Genomic DNA, 23279 nt, shown 5'->3' on the forward strand with positions numbered 1-23279 from the left:
CCCCCACCAACAGGCTTTTGGAACGTCCCACAGTCCTTACTGGGGCTGAGTCAAGAAGATGAGAGCGTCAGTCAGCAGGTCTTGGTCAAGTTCCTGGCAGGCCTCTGAGGGCCATGTCACACTGACCGAGGCCCTGCCCTATGGACGCACAAAAGCAACTAAGGACACACTAACACAACCCTAGACAGCCAGGAAGGCCCAGAACTAGAAGAGAACTTAGAAACATGGCTCTCACATGACTGCGGGGGACGGAGCAGGTAAGGAACACAGCAGAAGAATCTGGAGAGCCACCTCGGAATCCTGCCGCCCACAGGGAGGTGGTGGGGATCCCAACACCAGGCCCAGCCTCCTTATGCAAGTGACCCACTTAGGTCTCTCCTGGCAAATTAGAGAAGTTTCTGGGAAGGACGCCAGGAGACTTGAGGCAACTGTCTGCTCCACTGGAGGGAGCTGAGACTTCCCTTGCACACACGGACCAGTAGTCTGTGTTTCTGATGGGTGCACTTGATCAATGAGACTGAACTGACATTGCACGATGGGGACAGACCCAAACCAGAATCGAAACCCAACCTCACAAGTAGGAAACAGAAAACCCCAGAACAGGATCATCAATACTGTCAACCAGTCAACGGCCTTGGGTAGAAATAATAGCCTGAAATGTCCTGCTCCCTAATGTAGCAGGAGGGCCTTCCTTTCTTTCGGGTCAGTCTGGGATGGATTCAGATCTGAAGAAGAGCTGCTAGAATTATCCCCCCAACATTTACTCAACAGCTGCTACGATTCGGGCTGTGCTAATCTCAGGGTACAGAGATAAAAGACATAGTTCCTTCTCAACAAATTTATATTCTACTGGGGAGGACAGAGTTAATAAATAGTATTAATACAGTTCTCAAATGGAGCCCACAGGCACGGCAGTAGGGGAGCACCTGCTATGTGTACGCATGTGTATTTTCATGGCTGCTTGGTTGAGCTAAAGCGTCTCTGAGATTTTGAACTGGGCATGCAACCAGGGAGAGGAAACTACAGGTACACCTCATCTTACTGCTGCAATACACTGCACTTCACAGGTACTGCATTTTTACTTTTTTAAATAAATTGAAGGCTTTTAGCGACCCTGTGTCGAGCAAGTCTACTGGCTGCCATCTTCCCAACAGCATTTGCTTGTTTCTTGTCTCTGTGTCACACTTTGGTAATCCTCGCAGTATTTCAAACTTTTCCATTACTGCTATATTTGTGATGGTGATCTCTGATATACTACTACAGCTTGCTGAAGGCTCAGATGGTTAGCATTTTTTAGCAATAAAATATTTTTAAATTAAGGTATGCACATTTTTTTTAGACATAATGCTACTGCACACTCAGACTACAGTCTAGATAAACATAACTTTTATATGCACTGGGAAACCAAAAAATTCATGTGACTTGCTTTATTGCAATATTCACTTTATTTTAGTGGTTTTGGAATCAAACCCTTGGCATCTCCAAAGCATGCCTGTGTTAAAGTCACCCTGCCAAATTCTATAAGGTCAACAGGGGGCGCTCGTGGGGCTCCACACCCTCCAGACTGAATTCTGACTCTGTACCCAAGTGCCAGCAGGATTTACCGCAGGCAGGGGAGCCCTTGTCTGTAAGGGCTAACTGAGATGCACTAGTTGCTCTGCCCCAGGACGGCCTCTCTGAATAACCACACAGAACAACATTAAAAGGCTGTAAAACACAGCCCGCCGTGGCCCTAATACCCTCCCTGCTTAGAAAGGTTAACATTTCAATAAAGCATCACTTACAAAATGTCTGCCACATAAAGTACTGTCTGCTACTGTTTCCTTAGTCCGTGTGCTCCTTCCCACAAGAGGAAATGTCTTCGCTCACAGCCCAGGAGCTCCTTGGATATGGGTAGTCAGAGTGAGACCCCAAGCTCTCCAAGGGCCAGCGCCTGTCTTCCCTTCCAAAGCCTCAGCCTCCTGCACTGCCTTCAATGCAAATGATTCTCTGCTACTCCAGAGAGAGGTAAACGCTTCTCAATGGAGAACTGGTTCTCTTCCAACCCGACCAGCTTCTTTCTAGTCCTCATTCCCGTCCCCCAGACACACGCTGCCCTCCCACACCAGCCTCACCCTGGATCCTCAGGCTCTCTTGATACTGGATGATGAAGTACTCTTGAGTCTGCTGCAGCTTCTTCAGCTCATTCTCTGTGTCTTGCGTGACCAGTCGCAGCTCCTCAAATGTCTGGTTTATCTGAAGGTGTTTCTGGGACATGGCATCAGCGAGACTTCCAGCCGGAGAATTACCCTAGAGACAGATCAGGGAGAAAGTGTGGGCAGCAGTGAGCTGGGCAGGAGGATGGGAGAAAGCCTTAGGCCATAGTCCCAAGGAAAGGGCGATGCTCGCATTATAACTGGGCTGAGATGCCAAAAGCTAAACTTCCAGTCAGAGAATTGCAAGTGTTACTTGTGAGAGTTGGGGTAGAGTGGGAAAAGAGGAGCAACAGAAGACCTGGCAGACCACGGCATCTTCATAAAGTATTGCAGAAAGCTTCTGACCTCCACCAGAGTATCCCACCCAGGGTCCATCTGGGTTCTCTCTGGAGAGACTAGAACTCAACATGTCCCAGGAATTACCTGGGTTTTCCTACTAATGATGATGACCCCTCATTTCACAGTCACTCACTGACCCAATGCCACCTGTGCTAGGTGCTGGGGACACAGTGGGGGACAAGGCTGTGGGAACACACATCATCTGTGTCCTCCCTCAAGACCTTCTTGTGACTGAGGGAAGAGGGTGAACCACTCACAGGTGGCATCCTGGAGACCCCAAGTGAAGTGACAGGGGAGGCATCCACAAGGGCTTTGTGGATCCAGCCACTGAACTGCTCTGGTTGGATCTATTTCTTCAACACCTGGTTGCGGGGTTGGGGGGTGAGCAGAGGCTGTTCTTAAGTAACCTCACCTGAATATAAGCACGCCTCTCCTCAAATATAGTTCAGTTGGGGTAAAATTATTTTGCACTTGTTCACACTGCTTTGTGGTTGCGATCTCATCAAGGTTACAAGTCAGTTAAGATCAGAGACCAGTCTTCTATTTCCTTTGGGCTTCTTAGGACAATGCTCTGTTTATAGTGACACCAACAGATGCACACCGAGTCATCTTGACAAAGCTGGGTCCAGAAAGAGGTGGGCAAGAAAGGACATCCCAATGCCTCTCCCCAAACCCATGGGACACTCACATTGTTGGCTTCTCGGACCAGCCTCTGTTCATTGTACAGAATATGGCGGATGCAGCGGACCAGCTCCATGGGGCAGCGATCGTATGTGTTCTGAAAGAATCCAAGAGCAAACATCACTTTGTTCCACTCCATGCTATGGGGCCGAACTGTACCTCAGAGCAGGGGGCCAGATCATAAGATTACACAATGGCGTAATCATGAGAAAAGCTACTCCTCCAATGCCAACGGGGACAAGAAAAGCACATTGTGGGAAACCCAATTACAGGAAGAAGGTAAAATTATTCTATTTATTGCATCTTAATTTGCTTAAAGTAAGGGCACCATGCTTGGAAACAGAATACGTTTTAAAGAGGCCATATTAGAGGAGAAACTGGACACCACCTTGACTGGGCAATCAAAATTACTACCACCAGTGAGGATAAGATGGACGTTGTACGCCTGTGGATGTGATACCCTGAGAAAGACACAACGCTACTTATTTAGAATTCTGATCAGGGGTGTGTAACCTGAATCTAATCATGAGGAAACTTCATACAAACCCCAAATAAGGTCCATTTTATACTTAAGAAATAGAGGAGCTGAATTATTTTAAAATGTCAATGTAATGAAGGACAAAGAAAGATTGACAAATGGTTCCATATGAAAGGAGATTAAAGAGACATGACAACTAGATGCAATATGTGGTCTTGAACAGAATCCTGGGCTGGAGGGGAAAAAACTGCCCTAAACGACATCAGTAAGCCAGTGGACAAAATGGAAATAAAGGTATAAGATTATCTAAAAGTGTTGTATTGATGTTACATTTGCAGAAGTTGATAACTGTACTATAACTACATAAGAGAAGATGCATATTCTTAGAAAACGCACACTGGAGTACTTAGGGACAAAGGGACGTGATGCATGTAACTTACTCTCAAGGGATGAAAATACGTGCGAGTGTGTGTCTGCATGCGCGTACACGCACATGTTAACGACAGGTGAGTCTGAGTGTAGGTAGGGGTTAGTATCAATCTCATAACTGTCTATACATTTGAAATTATTTTCAAATAAAGAGTTTAAAAAAGGCAGCTACAACCACAAAGCCAAACAATAAGAACTTTATACATGTCACATGTGACTCAACAACCTTGGGTTAAAGAAGAAAAAGAAAATCTCTGAATGCAGGAAGAGCCCTGCAGGGAAGAGAATGAAGTGTGGCCTGGCGCTCACAGCCACCTGGAGCTGCGTGGCCTGGAGCTCACGCCCGCCTGGAGCCTCGAGGCCCCAAGAGCACACCCACCTGGAGCTGCGTGGCGTAGTGCCCCAGCTTGATCTTCAGTAAGAACCCATCTTCCCCCACTTGGTGCTCTGCCTTCTTCTGCAGCTCCTGCACCAGGCCCTCCAGGAGCTGGGTGGCCTTAATGTTCTCCTGTGGATTATCAAGATCTATTGAGTCCCTAGGGGAAAGAAATTACATACATATGTATACATACATGCACACAGCCTGTATAAATGCAGCCTCAACGCATCACACCTTTTCTTTGGCTACAGTAGTTTCTTTATAATGCTCACTGCAAATTTTAGGAAACAGTCCAATCCAAATTGACTAGATACCTACATTAACCTATTCCTAATCCACTAATGACCTAAGTGGGATGTATAGTATATTTTCTTTTCTTTTTTCTTTGCAATGTACTGCTCTTTCTCCTACTGACTTGCTCTGGTGCTTATGCTATTTGCTTCTAGGAATGAAGGGAAGAGGAAAGTGCTTTGTGTACTCTAGAGGAAATAGGGACTCTGATAATTTCCTATTTATAGTTACCCCCTCATGGGTGTAAGGGGGCACAGGGTCAAGAATGCTCTATGTGTTTTTTCCAGCCTCGACTTGTTCTACGTCTTGCTAATTTCACAGAGAGTATTTCTTAAGTAAAGGCAGGTGAGTCAACCTTTATCATTACTTCTAAGAAGCCCTAGAAATGGGATATTAAGACAGAAGATGCCTACAAGTATTTACACAAGTCAAACATTTACATCAATAGTTGCAGATTTGGGACATGTAGGCAACATTAACTCCTCCAATGAACCACAGAAGTCACTAACAGGGCTTCGTATTAATTCAGAGCCACTTAACTGTTGACAGGGGTTGGGTGGTCTCCCTCCCTCCCTTTCTTCCCCCACTCTTCCCCTCATCCCTGACTCTCTTTCTTTTTTTTTTTTTGCGATACACGGGCCTCTCACTGTTGTGGCCTCTCCCGTTGCGGAGCACAGGCTCCGGACGCACAGGCTCAGCGGCCATGGCTCACGGGCCCAGCCGCTCCGCGGCATGTGGGATCTTCCCGGACCGGGGCACGAACCCGCATCCCCTGCATCGGCAGGCGGACTCTCAACCACTGCGCCACCAGGGAAGCCCCTCTCTTTCTTTTTTTAAACAACTTAGGTAACAATTGCTATTGGGCAGTACTAAATTACTTAACTCGGCTCACTGAAGAAAACTAACAGTTGTAAGGTTGAAATAACATTCATTACTGCTGGTGGGTCTGGAGCCAAACAAGAGATCTGGTGATAGCTAAGCAGCTCTGTCATCTCTACACAGCCCTGAAGTCATTAGCAACTAATTTCTAATGGGGGCACAAACAGGTATACCAAAACACTGACACGTTACTTCATCAAATAATATGCTCGAATCTGCACTTCTGAGAAGGCAGTGGAGAAAGTCAAATAATATGTGTGTGCTGTGTACTAAATATGTCTGAATAAACGCCTGGAAGGAATGAAGGCAGCCCTGCACCTCTGTTTCGACTGGCAATAATGCTCCACTCTTAAGAAGCGACAGTCTCTGAGCACAACTCATGGAAATCAAGTACTACTGGTTCTCGTACTTCAAAACTTAACTCTCTGCCATATATATCTATGTATAGATATATATGGATATATATATTGAATACATATAGATATATGAACTTTCTTAGTTTAAATGTGAAGAACTGAAGATGCTTTAATTAAAATCTTTATATTCTTAAAACCAAAACCGAATAAAATTCAGGTTTTCCTTGATATCAACATAAGTCTCTTAACATTCGTTCAGTAAGAAGACTGCATGGGAAATTTATTAAATGAAATTTTAGATCAACAGAAACTTCCTACTAATGTTTTTCTGAACTCTCCAAATCTTTAACAGAAAATGAAAATGAAATGGAAAAGCACTAAACGAGGTACAGCTGACATGCTCATAGTTCGCTCCTTTTTTTCTCAATTACATGAGGCTGAGTTCTGGTTTTTTTTAATTGCCTAGAAAATTGCCCTCCTTTGGTGCCCTCCAGCTTTTGAACAGAAATCTGCTACTAACACACAACTGCAATTATTCAGAGGCAACATTACCGATGGGTTTACAGCTCGCCTCAAATAGCAACATAAAGGCTGGTTTCTCCAGGGCTCTGTCAATGAGGACCCCGGCTCTCCTGGCCATGACGGTGGAGGCCTGAAGTATCTGATGAATACGACAGATCAGATTGAGACTGGTAACGAACCAACACCTGCCCAGGCCCTGAGCAGAACAGCAGACAGCCTGCTGCCTGGTGTGCAATAACGTTGTTGATTAAAAAGCTCTGTTGTCAGTCTACTGCACTGTACTAATTCTGAAAGAATTTAAAAACAATTTTCCCCCTGGGTATATAAACAGTAATTTGGGAAATAAGAAAAATAAACATGGTTGTTAAATCGGCGACTAAGACATAATTATTGTTAACATTTTGGTGTACTGTCTTTTAGTCTTTACCTATATATATATATATATAAACATATACATTTGAAAATATCAAAGTCACAATTGTTAAACTTGTTAACAATACACTTTATTAAACTGTATGCATATGCATACCTTATCTGCCCCATTAAACACTAAATTCTTTGTGGACAAGGGCTTCAACGTTTTCTATGAACTCTACTAACTACAACACTGCTAGGCACTCACGACATATTTGCTAACTGTTCTTTATTAGCAGCAATATTTTAATGCTTTTAGCCAAAATTTACTATTAAAGGAAACAAATCCTATCTTTTAAAATCCCAATAGCCATTCCATCTTCTTAATCTTTAAGATGGAATTAAATACCTTTTCATGGGTCACATAATTTTCTTTATAAATGTACAACTTTTAGAGTATTCACTATGTTGTCTTTCCAATCAAACTTCAATATGGGGCTTCCCCGGTGGCACAGTAGTTAAGAATCCACTTGCCAATGCAGGGGACATGGGTTTGAGCCCTGGTCCGGGAAGATCCCACATGCTGCAGAGCAACTAAGCCTGTGCGCCACAACTACTGAGCCCGAGTGCCACAACTACTGAAGCCCGTGAGCCTAGAGCCCGTGCTCCGCAGCAAGAGAAGCCACTGCAATGAGAAGCCCATGCGCTGCAATGAAGAGTAGCTCCCGCTCCCCGCAAATAGAGAAAGCCCATGCGCAGCAACGAAGACCCAACGCAGCCAAAAATAAATAGATAAAATAAATAAATTTATATATAAAACAAAAACTTCAATATGCTTGTGCTTCACAAAATATGATGGAAAAAACTTTGTTCACTTACCAAGCTTGGCTTTCAATCCACTGGGATAAGTAATGCCGCACCTCAATGGGGAAATGCTGACCATACAATGCTTGCATCTGATGAAGGGCATCTCCTTGGAGCTGCTGGGCTTGTATCCACACAGCCATGGTTTACAATCTGTTAAACAATCAGTGGTTTGGATGAGCTTTTTTTCTTCCCCTTTTAAATCCATCAGAGTAAATACTCGATTATAAAGGCCAGAGATAAATGCATTTAAGCCCTTTTTGATAGACTAAAGATCAGTGTTCTTGAACTGAATTTTAGCTTCAAAATGTTTTCAAAATTCAGTGTGGCCATGGAAAGGTATATAACTGTGTCTATGAAGCTCTGACTATAAAAATGTACTGAAGTCCTATAAGCAAAAGTACAAATCCAGCATTAAGGGAAGAACTGCCTATAGCTTTGATATCACAGACATGTTCTTTCTTTTACATGTGTTCCAAACTTGAAGCCACAGTAAGCAGCATTTCAACAGTAATGATAAATAAGCAGCACGGGGATTTTGTAGAAAATCACTTGTTTCAGATTTGGTATTTTGACTTTTAAGAAATGCAGTAAACGTATCGCCATTTTAAAAAAGGCCCAGTGAAAGAAGAGCGATTATATCTAAAGCACGGATGGAACTCTATGCATTACCACGATTTACCTGAGCAGTAATTGTTTGCACATAAAGGGCAGAGATTTATTTGGAAAAATAACCCCAAGGTTCACCTTCTGATTTACTGCTTAGGAATTTACAAAGCAATGTTCTGTTAAAATTATAGCATTTAAAAATCCTTCAGACATAAAAACAACACATTCCAGCTAAGAGTTAGAAGCAAGAACCATTATATTGCAATGGTGGGTAGGTTTTTAAAACACACTGTTGATTTCACAAAAAGTTTTATAAAAATATAAAACTACCATGATGCCTTCTCAGACTCACCCAATAATTTTTTTTTTTTTTTTTTTTTTTTTTTTTTTTTGCGGTACTCGGGCCTCTCTCACTGTTGTGGCCTCTCCCGTTGCGGAGCACAGGCTCCGGGCACGCAGGCGCAGCGGCCATGGCTCACGGGCCCAGCCACTCCGCGGCATGTGGGATCTTCCCGGACCGCCTGCATTAGCAGGCGGACTCTCAACCACTGCGCCACCAGGGAAGCCGAAGAATTTTTTTTTTTAATTTATTTTTTTATTTTTGGCTGTGTTGGGTCTTCGTTGCTGCGCGCGGGCTTTCTCTCGTTGCAGTGAGCGGGGGCTACGCTTCCTTGCTGTGCAGGGGCTTCTCACCACAGTGGCCTCTCCTGTTGCGGAGCACGGGCTCTAAGTACGCGGGGTTCAGTAGTTGCGGCTCGCGGGCTCTAGAGCACAGGCTCAGTAGCTGTGGCGCACGGGCTTAGTTGCTCCACGGCATGTGGGATCTTCCCGGACCAGGGCTCGTTCGAACCCGTGTCCCCTGCATTGGCAGGCAGATTCTTAACCACTGCACCACCAGGGAAGCCCTCACCTAAGAATTTTTAATTCATTTGGCAGAAACTCTCTGGGATTAACCAGATTGTGACAGCAACAGTACTTTCATGTACACAAAGGGGACTAAAACGGAATCTTGCTCTAACACTGTGGAAGTGGTATAAGGCAGGGATATCTTGAATCCCATCCAAAACTATCTGGCTACTGATCTGCACGATTCTCCTAAGAACTGTGTTATAGTCAGGGTACGGTGAATTAGACCTTGATTTTGTTGAATACCAGAGACCATGCGAGTGTGTTAGGAAACAAAAATCCCTTCTCTGTTAGTTGTAGTTGTCTGATCGCATAACACAGAGCTATTTATGGGACAAGTTAGTTAGCCAACAATGAGGTGTGGGGTGGGTGCCAGCTACCTATTTTAGATTTGTGCAAGGCTGGAGAACACTTGAGCAGTGTACAATTTACGGCTTTTGAGCATTAAGGCTGGGATCACTGTAAGATCACCCAGGACATCAAATTTCATGGCTGAGGGTTTACTAGGAGAAAGACTGGGATAAAAGAGCTCTCTCCAGAAGTAATCCCACATTACAATCAAATATGTGGAAGACATTTAATTGTACAACATAATTTCTAATCAAATGACTCACATCATATCCCAAGATTTTGGAAAATTGGAAGCGATACCAAAGCATGTTTTTTTGCACAAAAGGTAAAGGGATGGATGGGATGGATGAAGGTGCTTTGACAAGAATGATCAAGGAGTGAAGAAAAGAATTCAGGTAGTATTAATCTCTTTTAGTGGTAAGGAATTGGAAAGAAGCAGGACCTCGCCATAGCTCTCGTAAAGAATATGTAAATGATACCAACAGATACGAAAATTATCTTGCATCCTGCATTCATTAACCGAATTGACCCAAGAGACAGAAGGAAGATTGTGGGAAAATGTTTATCTTCAAAGAGACTCCTCAGTCTACCCAAATAAAATAGTATTCTGTTCACTCCCTATCGTCTCGGTCTGCTTTATTTTTCTTGGTATCATTTATCACTTCCTGACATTTATCACATATTTGTTTAATGACTTCCCACTAGGGTGAAATCACCACGAACACAATGACTTTGTTTTGTTTTCTGCTCTTTCTCTTGTCCTAAAACAGTGCCCCGCACATAAGCATTCAGTAAATTTTTTGTTGTTGCATAAATAAATGTATATACACAATTTAGTCAAATCTATCAGCTCTTTTCAAAGTCATCATGGAACAAGATATCAGTATGAAATACCAAGTCAAGAAAATGATACAGATTTTATAATTTGGGTGAGTCAATGGTCTATCTGTCCCTTAATCACATATGGCACAATTTGAAATTTTAAAATAATTAATTAATTTTTGGCTGCATTGGGTCTTTGTTGCTATGTGCGGGCTTTCTTTTTAGTTGCAGCAAGCGGGGGCTACTCTTCATTGCAGTACGCAGGCTTCTCATTGCGGTGGCTTCTCTTGTTGCAGAGCATGGGCTTCAGTAGTTGTGGCACATGGGCTCAGTATTTGTGGCACATAGGCTCAGTAGTTGTGGCTCGCGGGGTCTAGAGAGCAGGCTCAGTAGTCATGGTGCACGGGCTTAGTTGCTCCACAGCATGTGGGATCTTCCCAGACCAGGGCTTGAACCTGTATCCCCTGCACTAGCAGGCGGATTCTTAACCACTGCGCCACCAGGGAAGCCCACAATTTGTAATTTTCCCTTTTAGTTTTTCTTAATTTGTTTTTGTCTGTTTCCCCACTGAATGAGAACAGTAAGTGAGGGAGCATGTTTATTCACCACTGTGTCTCCAGTACCTATTATGGTGGCATGCCATGTAAGTATAACTTTATACTTAAATATTGGCTGAGTGAATAAATGCACACCAAATATTTGGTAAATATTTCATATGTTATGCTGTCTGAGCATAATTCCAGGAGTCTATTATTGTTTTAAGAAAGAAATACTATGGTGATATGCCACATAGGTAGGAGTATTATATAAACGTCACACTGTTTTGTCAAGTTTTATATTAGTTCTTAGTTTTTATAAAAGAGTAGAATGCTAAGCTCTTAGAAGTTTTCAGAATATTTTTTATGGTTCTAAATATGAACATGCCATAATAGTTATTTTCTAAAATGTCATTTGAAGGATAATAGCGGGCAAATATAAGGTGGTAACCGCCTTATTTTGATAAATACAGTATAATTTCACTACAAAAAATGCTTTGATAGAGCTGGAAAGTAGATTTTGCCTACCAATGGTCAAAAATGTAAAATAAAAATACACTGAACAGTACAGAATCATTTTTATTTGACTTTTAAACTAAGAGTTATATACACATGGAATATGAGATGACCTACTGAGATTATCATGCAACGATTTAAAACATGCAGTTTAGAAAAAAACTACTTCCCCCCACTGACTGTATCAATAAAACCTAGAATCTAAGTAGTGCTTTTCTTCATACACGTCAAAACTTCACACGTGTCCTACACACATTATTAGGCAAAGCCTACACCTGGTATCCGCTGACTCCCTGTCCTTTCCCACTAGTACATCCAGCCACCCCACACGTGCAGTGAACGTGTGTCCGTCCTCAGTACACGCTCTCTTGTGCTTATTTACGGGCACCTCCATCTTCAATGCGTGATGTTCTGACAAGGGAAGTGGTTTGTATCTTTGGTAAATCATCACAGGGGCTTCTTTAAAGACTGGGAAATGGATTCACAATCTTATTTTTAGCCAAAGATGAGAACTATTTGAGCTTTGTTAGTTGCATTCTTACTGTTCGTAAGCATTCCAAACAACCCCAAACCACCTTGGACGCAGAATCTTGTACTTTCTGAAAGCATAAGGTAACTACATTGACCTCATATATCTGGATATATCCTAGGAGTCCCAAATAAAGCAGACCCTCAGGCATTTGAAAAAGAGGGTTTCAAAGTCTAATAGCTCATAATGTTACAGGCTTATTGCAAACCGCAGAAATGAGTACCTGTTAAATAAATGATACGAGTGGGTGAGATTTAACGATAATTTTGTCCCAATAATAAATACCTTTTTATTAGATGCTTTCCCTTTTAGAAGTAAAATATAAACCTTTGTTTAAAAAAAAAAAACTCACTCTGAAGACTTCTAGAATGTTGTGGCTACAGTAATGCTATCGTTAACCTGTCAAGGAGGAAATGCAGAGGACAGGACAACACAAGGTTCCCAAAGCATACCTGCCACCTGCAAGAATGAATTCTAGCTTGCGGTGGGAGTAGGAAGTTTCAAATGTGTACAGGGATTTGGTCTGCTGGATTCATGTACATAATTTAGAGCATTTTATAATTCCTATTCTCCATCCCATCACCACTGCCAAAGACGCTAAAATGGGGTTCAAGTTCTGGAGATAATGGCAAACGCTCCTAAACAGAGCTTTACAAAATATTTAACCTCTTAAACCTCTCTGGGTCTCAGTTTCTTTATTTGTAAAATGGGAATAATAATTCTTATGTGTCTCAGGGGGTCGCTATAAGAATGAGTTAACATGGGTAAATGCTTAAAATGGTGCCTGGCTCATAGTAAATGCTCGATCTTATTCTGACTTCTTCAAAAATATATAGTTTTGGCGCATGCGGCCCCACGCCGCAGCCGACCCCGCCCGCCGCACCACGCACCCCAGCAGTCAGTGGGTGAGCTGGGAGCCGTGGAGGTCACCGTGGGGAGGCGGGGCGGGGGCAGCATGGCAGCCTCCTTACGGCTCCGTGGAGCCGCCTCCGGCCTCCGGTACTGGAGCCGCCGGCAGCAACCGGCAGTGGTCAGCCTTGCAGCGCTGTGTTCTAGGTCAATGGCTTCTAAGACTCCAGTTGGATTCACTGGAGTAGGCAACACGGGGAATCCAATGGCAAAAAATCTCATGAAACATGGCTATCCACTCATTATTTATGATGTGTTCCCTGATGCATGCAAGGAGTTTCTAGATGCAGGTGAACAGGTAGTGTCTTCCCCAGCAGATGTAGCTGAAAAAGCTGACAGAATTATTACAATGTTGCCCACCAGCATCAATGCAATAGAAGCTTATTCTGGAGCAAATGGAATTCTAAAAAAAAGTGAAGAAAGGCTCACTATTAATAGGTTCCAGTGCTACTGATCCTATGGTTTCGAAAGAATTGGCCAAAGAAGCTGAGAAAATGGGAGCCGTTTTCACGGATGCCCCTGTTTCTGGTGGTGTGGGAGCTGCTCGGTCTGGGAACCTCACGTTTATGGTGGGAGGAGTCGAAGAAGAATTTGCTGCTGCCCCAGAGCTTCTGGGGTGCATGGGCTCCAATGTGGTGCCTTGTGGAGCCGTCGGGACCGGGCAGGCTGCGAAGATCTGCAACAACTTGCCGTTAGCTCTGAGTATGACCAGAACTGCTGAAGCTATGAATCTGGGAATCAGGTTACGGCTTGACCCAAAACTCCTGGCTAAAATCCTAAATATGAGCTCAGGACGATGCTGGTCAAGTGACACCTATAATCCTGTACCTGGGGTGATGGATGGAGTTCCCTCAGCTAGTAACTATCAGGGTGGATTTGGAACAACACTCATGGCTAAGGATCTGGGATTAGCACAAGACTCTGCTACCAGCACGAAGAGCCCAATCCTTCTGGGCAGTCAGGCCCATCAGATCTACAGGATGATGTGTGCGAAGGGCTACTCCAAAAAAGACTTCTCATCCGTGTTCCAGTTTCTACGAGAGGAGGAGACGTTCTGAGTTTGCCCTTTGGCTGTGGACACTGTTGGGAACCAAACTCTATCTTGGAGCCTCTTATAGCTCACTCCACAAGTAAATGGGCTCAATCAAAGGTCACCTGTCTGCTTTTGTTTGTCTAGTTCACAATAAACCCTGGGATTTTTCACCTTTTTTTTTTTTTGTTACGTGGGTCTCTCACTGTTGTGGCCTCTTCCGTTGTGGAGCACAGGCCCCGGACGCGCAGGCTCAGCGGCCATGGCTCACGGCCCCAGCCGCTCCACGGCATGTGGGATCTTCCCGGACCGGGGCACGAACCCGCGTCCCCTGCATCGGCAGGCAGACTCTCAACCACTGCGCCACCAGGGAAGCCCTTTTCGCCCATTTTTAACTGCTTATTCTTTTCATCTATTTAGCAAGCACATATTATCTGATTTTCTTTTTTTTCCTGCAAGCCACTGATGGTCTCTGCTAGCTAGCTGACTGACCTTTTTCAGAAGTTTGATTCCTGACCATCATTAGCTAAAGCATTGCCTATTTCAATCAGGATACTATTTACTCCACTTTACAAATAAAACCAATTTTTTTTTCCACAGGATAAAACCTCTCCTGGAGGAAAGAAAAGAAATCGGTGTGAGGAAAGGAGTTAGAGAAAGGAGAAGTACAGTGAATGACTCCCTGTGTCCCTCAGAAAGTTTGTCCTGTTAACCCAGTGGTGGTATTCTTGCATTCTGAGGTTACCGGTTTATTTTCCAGAACTTGATAAAGCAAGAGAACTCCTTGCTGCCTGCTGTGTAATTTGGACTCTGTTACATTACCTTGGTGTGCCCCTCTTGTAACAACTCCCAATACTCAACAAACTTATTTTTTATATTTTTGCTTCCTTGTACACTCTTACTACATATTTTTTGACTTCAAAAGAATGACATCTTTAGAACTGTTTCAGAACCTACGATGATATGTGCTTTAGATAATTATTATATTATCCTAAATATAACCATATTATTTTGAATGCAAATAAATTTCTATGCTGATAAAAATATATATATTTTTTTTTTATTTAAAAAATTTTTTTGGCCACACAGTGCAGCTTGTGGGATCTTAGTTCCCCAACCAGGGACTGAACGCCGGGCCCTCAGCAGTTAGAGGGCAGAGTTCTAACCACCGGACCACCAGCGAATTCCCTAACTTACAACCTGAAACTTACAAAGGTGGCTTCCTTCTCCCCACCTCCAATTTTAACTCACTTCAATTAAGTACCTTCCCAAAGTCAATGTTCCACAAAGAGCTCTTGCTATCTTTCTCCTTAACCAATATCCTGCACATAAACTTTACCTTCCCGTTATAAGCTGGTATTCCCATTTCTTAATCAATTTCACTGGCACCAGGACTCCCACAGGTGAGACCTGATGGAGGCTGGTGGAAAGGCACTGGGAAGACTGTTCCCTCACCTCTGAACGAGGGAATTAAGAATTGTGAAGGGTGGTGTAAGGAGAGCAAGGCTGCCATAAGTATTCTAAACTCCAAAAAGAAAACATCCATTCTGATGTGCTCTTCTGGCAGCCAGGAGCTAAGCCTTTTCCTATTCTTTCCAAGGACGCACCTGACTCCAACTAATTAAAGTATGAATTATTAGCAACAAATATTTTGATTCATCTAATAAATTCCAGAAATAAGAATGAAAACTGATTTAAAATAACATTTATTAGTGTTAGTAGCCACCATCCAGATTTATCATTTAATATCATTTACTGAACACTTGCTATATTATTTTATAACAATGAGTACTTTTATGAGTCTACCATTTAACCCTCACAAAAACCCTATGAGGTAGCTATTATTATTCCCACTTTACAGATGAGGAAATTGAGGCTCAGCAAATTAAACAGGATTGTAAAATGGTGTAACAGTTTTGGAAAACCATCTGAAGGTTCTTCAAAAGGTTAAACGTGGAGTTACTATATGACCCAACAGTTCTACGCCTAGGTATATGCTTAAGAGAATTGAAAATATATGTCCACAAAAACCTGTACACAAATGTTCACAGCAGTATTATTCATAATAGCCAAAAGGTAGAAACAACCCAAATGACCATCAATGCATGAATGGATAATATGGACATGAGTGGAAAAATAAAATAGATTAAATGGAATATTATTTTGCCATAAAAAAGGCATGAAGTACCGATACATGCTACAATATGGGTAAACCTTGAAAACATGATGCTAAGTGAAAGAAGCCAGATATAAAAGGCCACATATTGTAAATTCCATTTATAGGAAATGCCCAGAATAGGCATAGGCAAACCCACAGAAACAAAGCAGACAGGTGGCTGCCAAGGGCTAGGGGATGGGCAGTGACTTTTAATGGGTATGGGTTTCTTTGGGGGGTAAAATATCTGTGCCAGGTCCCACACTGCTGAGGGGTACCATCTGGGCTGGATCTGGGCACCCTGGCCCCAGTCTGTACTCTACACTGCACCATGCTGCCTTTGTCTTGAGGACTTGTGGTGGTGGTTTGTCATATTATGTTTTGTACTTTTCTGCATGTTTGTTATATTTCATAACTTAAAGAAAGAAAATGAACACGAAATTAGAATCAGAAACCTAATATTGCGGGGCTCTGATTTGGGCAAAGGCTTGGGCTAGTTGGCAGATGAAAGAGAAGATGTGCAAACAATGCTTCTGATCTGAAAAGAAATCTGATCTGGCAAGGAACCAGGATTCAAAACTGTTCATCATATCAGCACCATTTAACGACTAAAGGACTTTGGATGGAATAAAAGCAGCAAGTTCTCTGGTTGTGTTTTCTGCTTTACTGTCAATACATCTCTTCAGTGGTGGTGATTACCCAGCAGTAGGAACTTGGAGGGACAGAAACATATTAAATAGTAGCAATAAAGGATTCAGATTCTGCTCATATTAAAATTGGCCTAACATCAAGTAAGGTTAGAGTAAAACTATCCCGTCTAGAAGTAGGTCAACACTGGAGCCATCTGCTCTCTAAAAACAAACTTCTAAACACTACGTTATAAGCCATCAGGAAGGCAATTCTCTAATAAAAGCAGATTATTAAACAGATGGGAAGCGAACAGAAAGAATAAAAGTATTTGGCTCACAAAGAAACAAGCAAGGAAAAATCTGCCAGGCGACATAGAGATGGTAATATTCTGGGAAGACAATCCGTCATAAATCTTTACATCACAGCAAAATCATTACATATTACTTCGGGAAAAAGGAAGGGAGAGGGAGAGGGAGAGGGAGGCGGGGAGGGGGAAGGGCTCCCTCATGACACACTGGCCCGCAGCTTGAATGCGTATGCATTACCATTATCTCTGTGTTGAAATCTATTAAGCAACTTGAACGACCCACTTGGGAAGAAGCTACATCAATAACATTTTTCAGAGAAGGAAAAACATTTACTGTAGCCCACAAACAATGGCCATCTGCATTACAGAAAAGTAAGAAATGATCTGAGGCTGCCATGTAGCCCCATGTCAGCCTCAGAATTTCGAATGAAGGGTTTTTATTTTCTACCTTTTGAAATTTTTTTATTTTTTAGGCCGTGCCTCGCGGCATGCAGCATCTTAATTCCTTGACCAGGGGTCGAATCCGAGTTCCCTGCAGTGGACACGTGGAATCTTAACCACTGGACCGACAGGGAAGTCCCTCTAATGAAGGTTTATATCTGTACCCATTTATACTGTTAAGACCAACTCATCTTAGCCTGTGTCTCTCAAAAAGATCGAATCCCACAGTTCAGGAAATAGAAATTCCTCAGCTATTACAATATACTGAGTTTCTGTACCATTTAGATGAAAGATAATCCCTTCCCTTCTGTTCTGAAGTTTTGTTTAAAAGGCAATTTATTAATAAATCTACACACGTTCCTCTTATTTTCCTCATTAGAGTTCACAGCCTCCCTCTTATCACTGAGAATTATAGTATTAAATTTCCACTTAGCAAAATTTGCTTTGAAGAGCACCTAGCACTAGGTCAACTCCTAGGGACAACAGTTAGACAGTATTAAACACAATAATGAGAAACTAGAAATAACCTAAATGTCCAAAATAAGAGACTGGTTAAACTATAACATATTAATCTGATGGAATACTGTGCAATAATTAAATGAAATATAAAGGCTATGTTGAAATATAAGGCCATAGATATTTTCCAAAAGTATAAATAAAGGAATATTAAATGAAAAGTGTACACAGTATGTATGCTAGAGGACACATACCAGAGACAGGTCAGAGAGAACTATAAATAGCTGTTATATTTAGATGGAGGAGTTTTGGTATAATTTTTTGTAAAGCTTTTTGATTTATTAAATTTTGTTTAAAATGTAAAACCTGAAATATAAATTTAATAATCATGGGCAATTGGCACTGCTCACTATTCCACAGGAATAAAGCATAAAGGGACATGCAAAAGACATAGGAAGAAATATTTCCCATCATGACAGCATCCAGCTTATGGCACAAATGAGGTAGTCTTGATTTAAGTAGCGCATGAGATATTTATACATTTCTTAAAAAAGAAATTCAATTCGGGACTTCCCTGGTGGTCCAGTGGGCAAGACTCTGCGCTCCCAGTGCAGAGGGCCCGGGTTTGATCCCTGGTCGGGGAACTAGATCCCACATGCATGCCACAACTAAAGATCCCACATGCCGCAACTGAACACCCGGCAACAAAGATCCTGTGCGCTGCAACTAAGACCCGGTGCAGCCAAAATAAATAAACAAACAAATAAAAGAAACTAAAATGTTTAAAAAAAAAGAAAGAAATGCAATTCTATCACCTTCAAGTACATAAGAACAATGTGTTTTCAAGTAGCGGTTCAAGACTATTAATAGCTAAGCTTAATCTGTAATTTTGACATCTATTTATATTTTATTTAAATCCTTTACAATGTCTTGCACTCAATAACTGTTCATATTATTTTTTTGTTTAATAAACCCTTGTTTTAGAAGTAATATAAAAGTAAGTGGCACAAAAATATATTTTGAAGTATTTTTTTTAAGTCCAGAAGAAACAAAAAGGTGTTTATGTGGAGTACATAAAAAAGGATTAACAAAATTTTGGTAATTTTTGAACTTGAGTGATGAATCTATGGAAATTCATTATACACTATTCTTATTTTGTGAGTGTTTGAAAATGTTCATACCAAAAAGTTCAGAATACCAAAAATTAAAAAAGGGTAAACTAGAACTTAGACTAGGTTGAAGATTAGTGATCTCAGAGGGAGTAGAGTTTGAATCTAGGAGGTTTTCTTGTGATTTCTGAAAAAAACATGGAAAATAGAAAAGACAAAGAAGAATATTTGAGAAAGTCATATTTCCAGGCAAGAAATAATACATACTTATTAGATTCATGTCTGGTTCTTTTTCATCTTTGACATGACTAAGCAACGGTCCCTGCAAATTTGTTCCAATAGCAAATAGAATGAAATACACAGAAAACCACTCCCAGCAGTGCAAGGATTCCTTTTAATTTTTATTTTATTTATTTATTTATTTTTTTTTTTTAAGAATTCCTTTTTAAAAACTGTATTTCCCTTACCCCTAATGACACACCTGGACACAACTGGCCTGGATGAAGGCCCTTGATAGTTCAAGGGTAACAATTCAAGACCTCTAGAAGGATACGGTTACAAAACCAGCTCCCAGAAAGCCTTAGCCATCCGTTCTTAACTTTGCTCCTACTCAAAGGCCAACAGAACTGGGGGGAAATCTTCCTGTTTTGTTGATATCAACTTATTTTGTGCCAGAACCTATACCTAAGGCCAAAGCAAGGTTTGTGCTCTCAGGAAGGTTGAACGAATCAGGCCAGGTTCCAAGAACAGACAAGAAGCGCTACAGGGCCACCTTGCTAAGGGAAGACGTTAGATAATTCTCCCAAGGTTACTCTCTACACATTTTATGTACATCAACGCTAACGCTCACCCAACAATCTTTACTATTAACAGTAAATCTAGGAGAGAGACCAATAATACATTGGAAAAGCATGTCTATAAACTGAACTCAAACTGAATGCAGAAGAATACGGTATTTTGCCCCCTTTTCAGGTAGCTGTGTTCTCTGCATTCACCAATAATCATAATCAACTTCACTTTTGCTTACAGACACTTACTTGAATATAAGTCCTTTTGAAAAACAAAAGAAACCTAAATATGTTTTGGTTAAAATAACGGAAGACTAAGATCTTTTCTTTTAAGAGAGAAATGGCTCATCAGCTAGTTCCTTTGCCTGCTCACTGGAGGATATTCCAATTTGGAAGCCCAACTGTAGCTTTCTGAAGAAAAGCCAATGTGTGCGGTATAATACTCACTCTATCTAAGTAAAACAACTCCTGCAGAAAAGGTGGGGCCAACAATGGGTAGCACGTGTGGTAAGAAGTTAATTCTAATTCTGAGATGAAATGACATTTAAATAAGAGCTCATGTCTTGGAAAACAAAAATGGCCTCTCAGGAAAAAAAGGGGATCTAGTAAAAGAAATAATACTGATATTAGGACATTCAACATTAAGATTAATTAAAATTGCACACAAAGTAATTGCCCATAGCATTAACACTGGGACTTGGCAAGAAAATACAATTCGTTTTGCTAAAACAAACTACTTTTTCTGGAAACAGATACTCTCTCACTATCTATCTACTGGGATATCTACACACAACTTAGCTCCGTGAACTTGAGTCCATGTTCCTACAACACACTGCACTGAAAGACTCCCACCTCTTAACTAACAGCTTATGCCCCAAGACACCAGCCAGGATAACGACAGAACCCTTCTGTGTAGACGTTCTTTCACAGGCTGCACTGTTACAGGAAGAAGCAAAGAGCAGCGATTTCCTTCCAAAAGGTCAGCTGCCACAGACAGACCAAACAGAAAGCAGTTAATTCTTGCCAACTTCCCCTCCTGCTTCTGTAGCTAGAACGCAATAGCATTCGGTTTCCAGTAAAGCTCCAAAGAAAAACAAAGCAAATGTGAGACCCAAAACCTGTGTAATGTGGTGTCTCACTTGACTAAATTAAAGACAATAAGATCACGTGGAGCTACACTCTTTAAACAGCAGTGGAACTCTTAAGAACTACCGGATTTAATGTGGACTTAAACAGGAGGAAAAGTACAGTATTGGAACCATCCTAGCCTTTATGCTACTGCTCCAGAAGTCTCCACCTAAAAATAAAGTGGCATTTTGGCTATAATAAATACGGCAACATATAAGGTCCCTAGTTGACTGATATAAAAATAAATCTTTAGTTTTCTTCTTCTCAAACTAAAGTCAAATCACCTGTCGGACATGCGAAGGCACTGGCCAGGTTCAAGGCTGACAATCAGGAAAAGCACATATACCAGGGATGTATATTTTCTTAGATTAGACATGGTTTAAAGACTCTACAACTTATAACAAAAAGGGCAAGAAGACAGAAAATATGATTTTAAATCTTCTTTAGGTAGTAACCCTGAATAGTTGTGGAACAATATTGAAGACCCCTAACCCCCAAAGAAACAACACCGCATTCTCACGTAGACTTCTTTAAATTAAGTGAGCATCTATGCATTTAATCTTCCCAGAGACAACAAAATTAGATCTTTTGAGTTTAAAAGTGGAGAGGGAAGGAAAAACAAAAACTTTTTGTTTCCTCAACCAGATCGGTTCCTGGCTTAGCTATCTACATGCAACTTACAAGAAAATGTGCGGGCTCCTTCAGAAGGGCTCCTACAAGCATGTCATAGGGCTCTATGTGGTTTCTAACTCGTTAGTTTCAGGTTGTGGTGGCAACAGAGACACAAAGCTTTTTGTGAGACAAAGTCTTGTAAAGATTCTAGGCTTTGATGATGGAGGGTATGTAACCCCACTCTGAGAATACCTCCTTTGAAATGAAGACAGTTTGGGTTTCAAGGAAAAACTTAGTAGTTTGTTATATATGCTAAATTAACTACTGCTACCCACACCAGAAACTGTTTCATGTTGGAAATAAAACAAACTATTAAATTTCTAAGCCTTTCCTACACTTAATCACCAAATGTTAAATGACAGCAAAGGAATTAGCATGGGAAAGGAGAAAAAGGGAGTACTAGCAGCAGTAGTAATAGTTAACAATAGTCACAGTAGTAACAATAAACATTCAAGGAACTCTTACTACGTCATGGACTGTTGCCTGCATGTTATATGTACCCTCATTTAATCCCCATGACAACTCTATGAGGCAGTAGGATTATTATCCCCATTCTATATAAGAGGAAGCAGGCTTAAGAGTTAGAAAACTTGCCCAAAGTCCTGTGGCAAGTAAGTGAAGGAGCTGGGATTAGCACCAGGCTGCCCATTTCCAGCACTCATACTCTCAACCCCCGTGCTTTATTTATTAAAAACCTCACCTAACCAAATGAGTTTTTCCTGACCATGATACCTGTGGTTGTAAGACTGCTTTATAATAAAAGCTACAAAGTAAATGAACAAAGTGCAACTCACTGATACCAAAAATTATTTGACAATTCAAAAATGTTTTAAATGGGACATCCTTCCCTAAAGGTCAGAGCACATCAAGATGACAAACCTTCAAACACAACCAAAGGAAGCCATATTAGGGGTTTGGTGATTCACCTTCACTCTTCTCAAATCAATCAGAAATCAGCTAAAAGCTTTAGATTATAAAAGGGAGTGGGAGGAGAAAAACGAGAATCATTCTGGGGGTCGGTGATTTTCCAGTGAGGCCCAAACCTAGATCCTGACCACTTGTGTTCTGAATTAACACAGTGACACTTCCTATGAGAAGGGAGTGGTTAGTTTGTTATATTTGTTCCCAAATTCCTTATTGGGTTTCCATTAGATACATTATTATCTATCACCAGTATTTATCAGAGATCATTCTAAACTCAGGTTTTCTGCTGGCAGAAAACATTTCTCATTAAAGGGACAATATCACTAATACAAATGTGAAAACAACTTGTGAACTATTCTAGTGGGTAAGATAGGATAGTAAAAGATACTGAAGTCAGTTATCTTGATAACTGTTCACATGATACCAATAACTAACATCAAGTTACCTGATGCTGATGTGATTATAAAGCTAGAGAGATGTAAATGATAACTTCCTGTGATAACTAACACTAATATGACAAATGTAGAAATAACTACGTTACTGTGCACAGTGCCCATTAAATATTGGTTGACTGTTAGGAGATCATTTGGGTTTACCAAGCCATGCCCCTGAGAGGTACTCTGATGGGGAAGACGACGTCTGAATTTAAGTGTTGTCCAATATGTCTTGGGGAAATCTGGGGCAGGGACACCTG

General features: G+C 41.4%; 2 protein-coding genes across 7 annotated transcripts in view; one reads left to right on the top strand and one right to left on the bottom strand.

Annotated features, from left to right (window-relative positions):
- STAT5B (signal transducer and activator of transcription 5B) overlaps nt 1-23279 on the bottom strand; it is a 72349-nt gene that overhangs the window by 16806 nt on the left and 32264 nt on the right. For 5 of the 6 annotated variants that reach the window (XM_079903804.1, XM_079903803.1, XM_079903805.1 and 2 more), the window contains exons 2-5: nt 7783-7920; nt 4502-4658; nt 3223-3312; nt 2115-2289 (exon numbers count right to left, since the gene is read on the bottom strand). In XM_079903804.1, coding sequence (XP_079759930.1) covers nt 2115-2289; nt 3223-3312; nt 4502-4658; nt 7783-7910 — 550 coding nt within the window. In that variant the 5' untranslated portion in view covers nt 7911-7920. The remainder of the gene's footprint in view (nt 1-2114; nt 2290-3222; nt 3313-4501; nt 4659-7782; nt 7921-23279) is intronic. The other variant, XM_079903807.1, reaches the window with a different exon arrangement.
- On the top strand, nt 12613-14457 carry LOC307178138 (3-hydroxyisobutyrate dehydrogenase, mitochondrial-like). Its single transcript, XM_079905884.1, is given in 2 exon segments — nt 12613-13351; nt 13353-14457. Coding segments are annotated over 2 exon segments (1011 nt in total). The 5' UTR covers nt 12613-12991; the 3' UTR covers nt 14004-14457.

This window comes from Stenella coeruleoalba (genome assembly GCF_951394435.1).
Source record: "Stenella coeruleoalba genome assembly, chromosome: 19".
In the NCBI taxonomy this organism is placed as follows: Eukaryota; Metazoa; Chordata; class Mammalia; order Artiodactyla; family Delphinidae; genus Stenella; species Stenella coeruleoalba.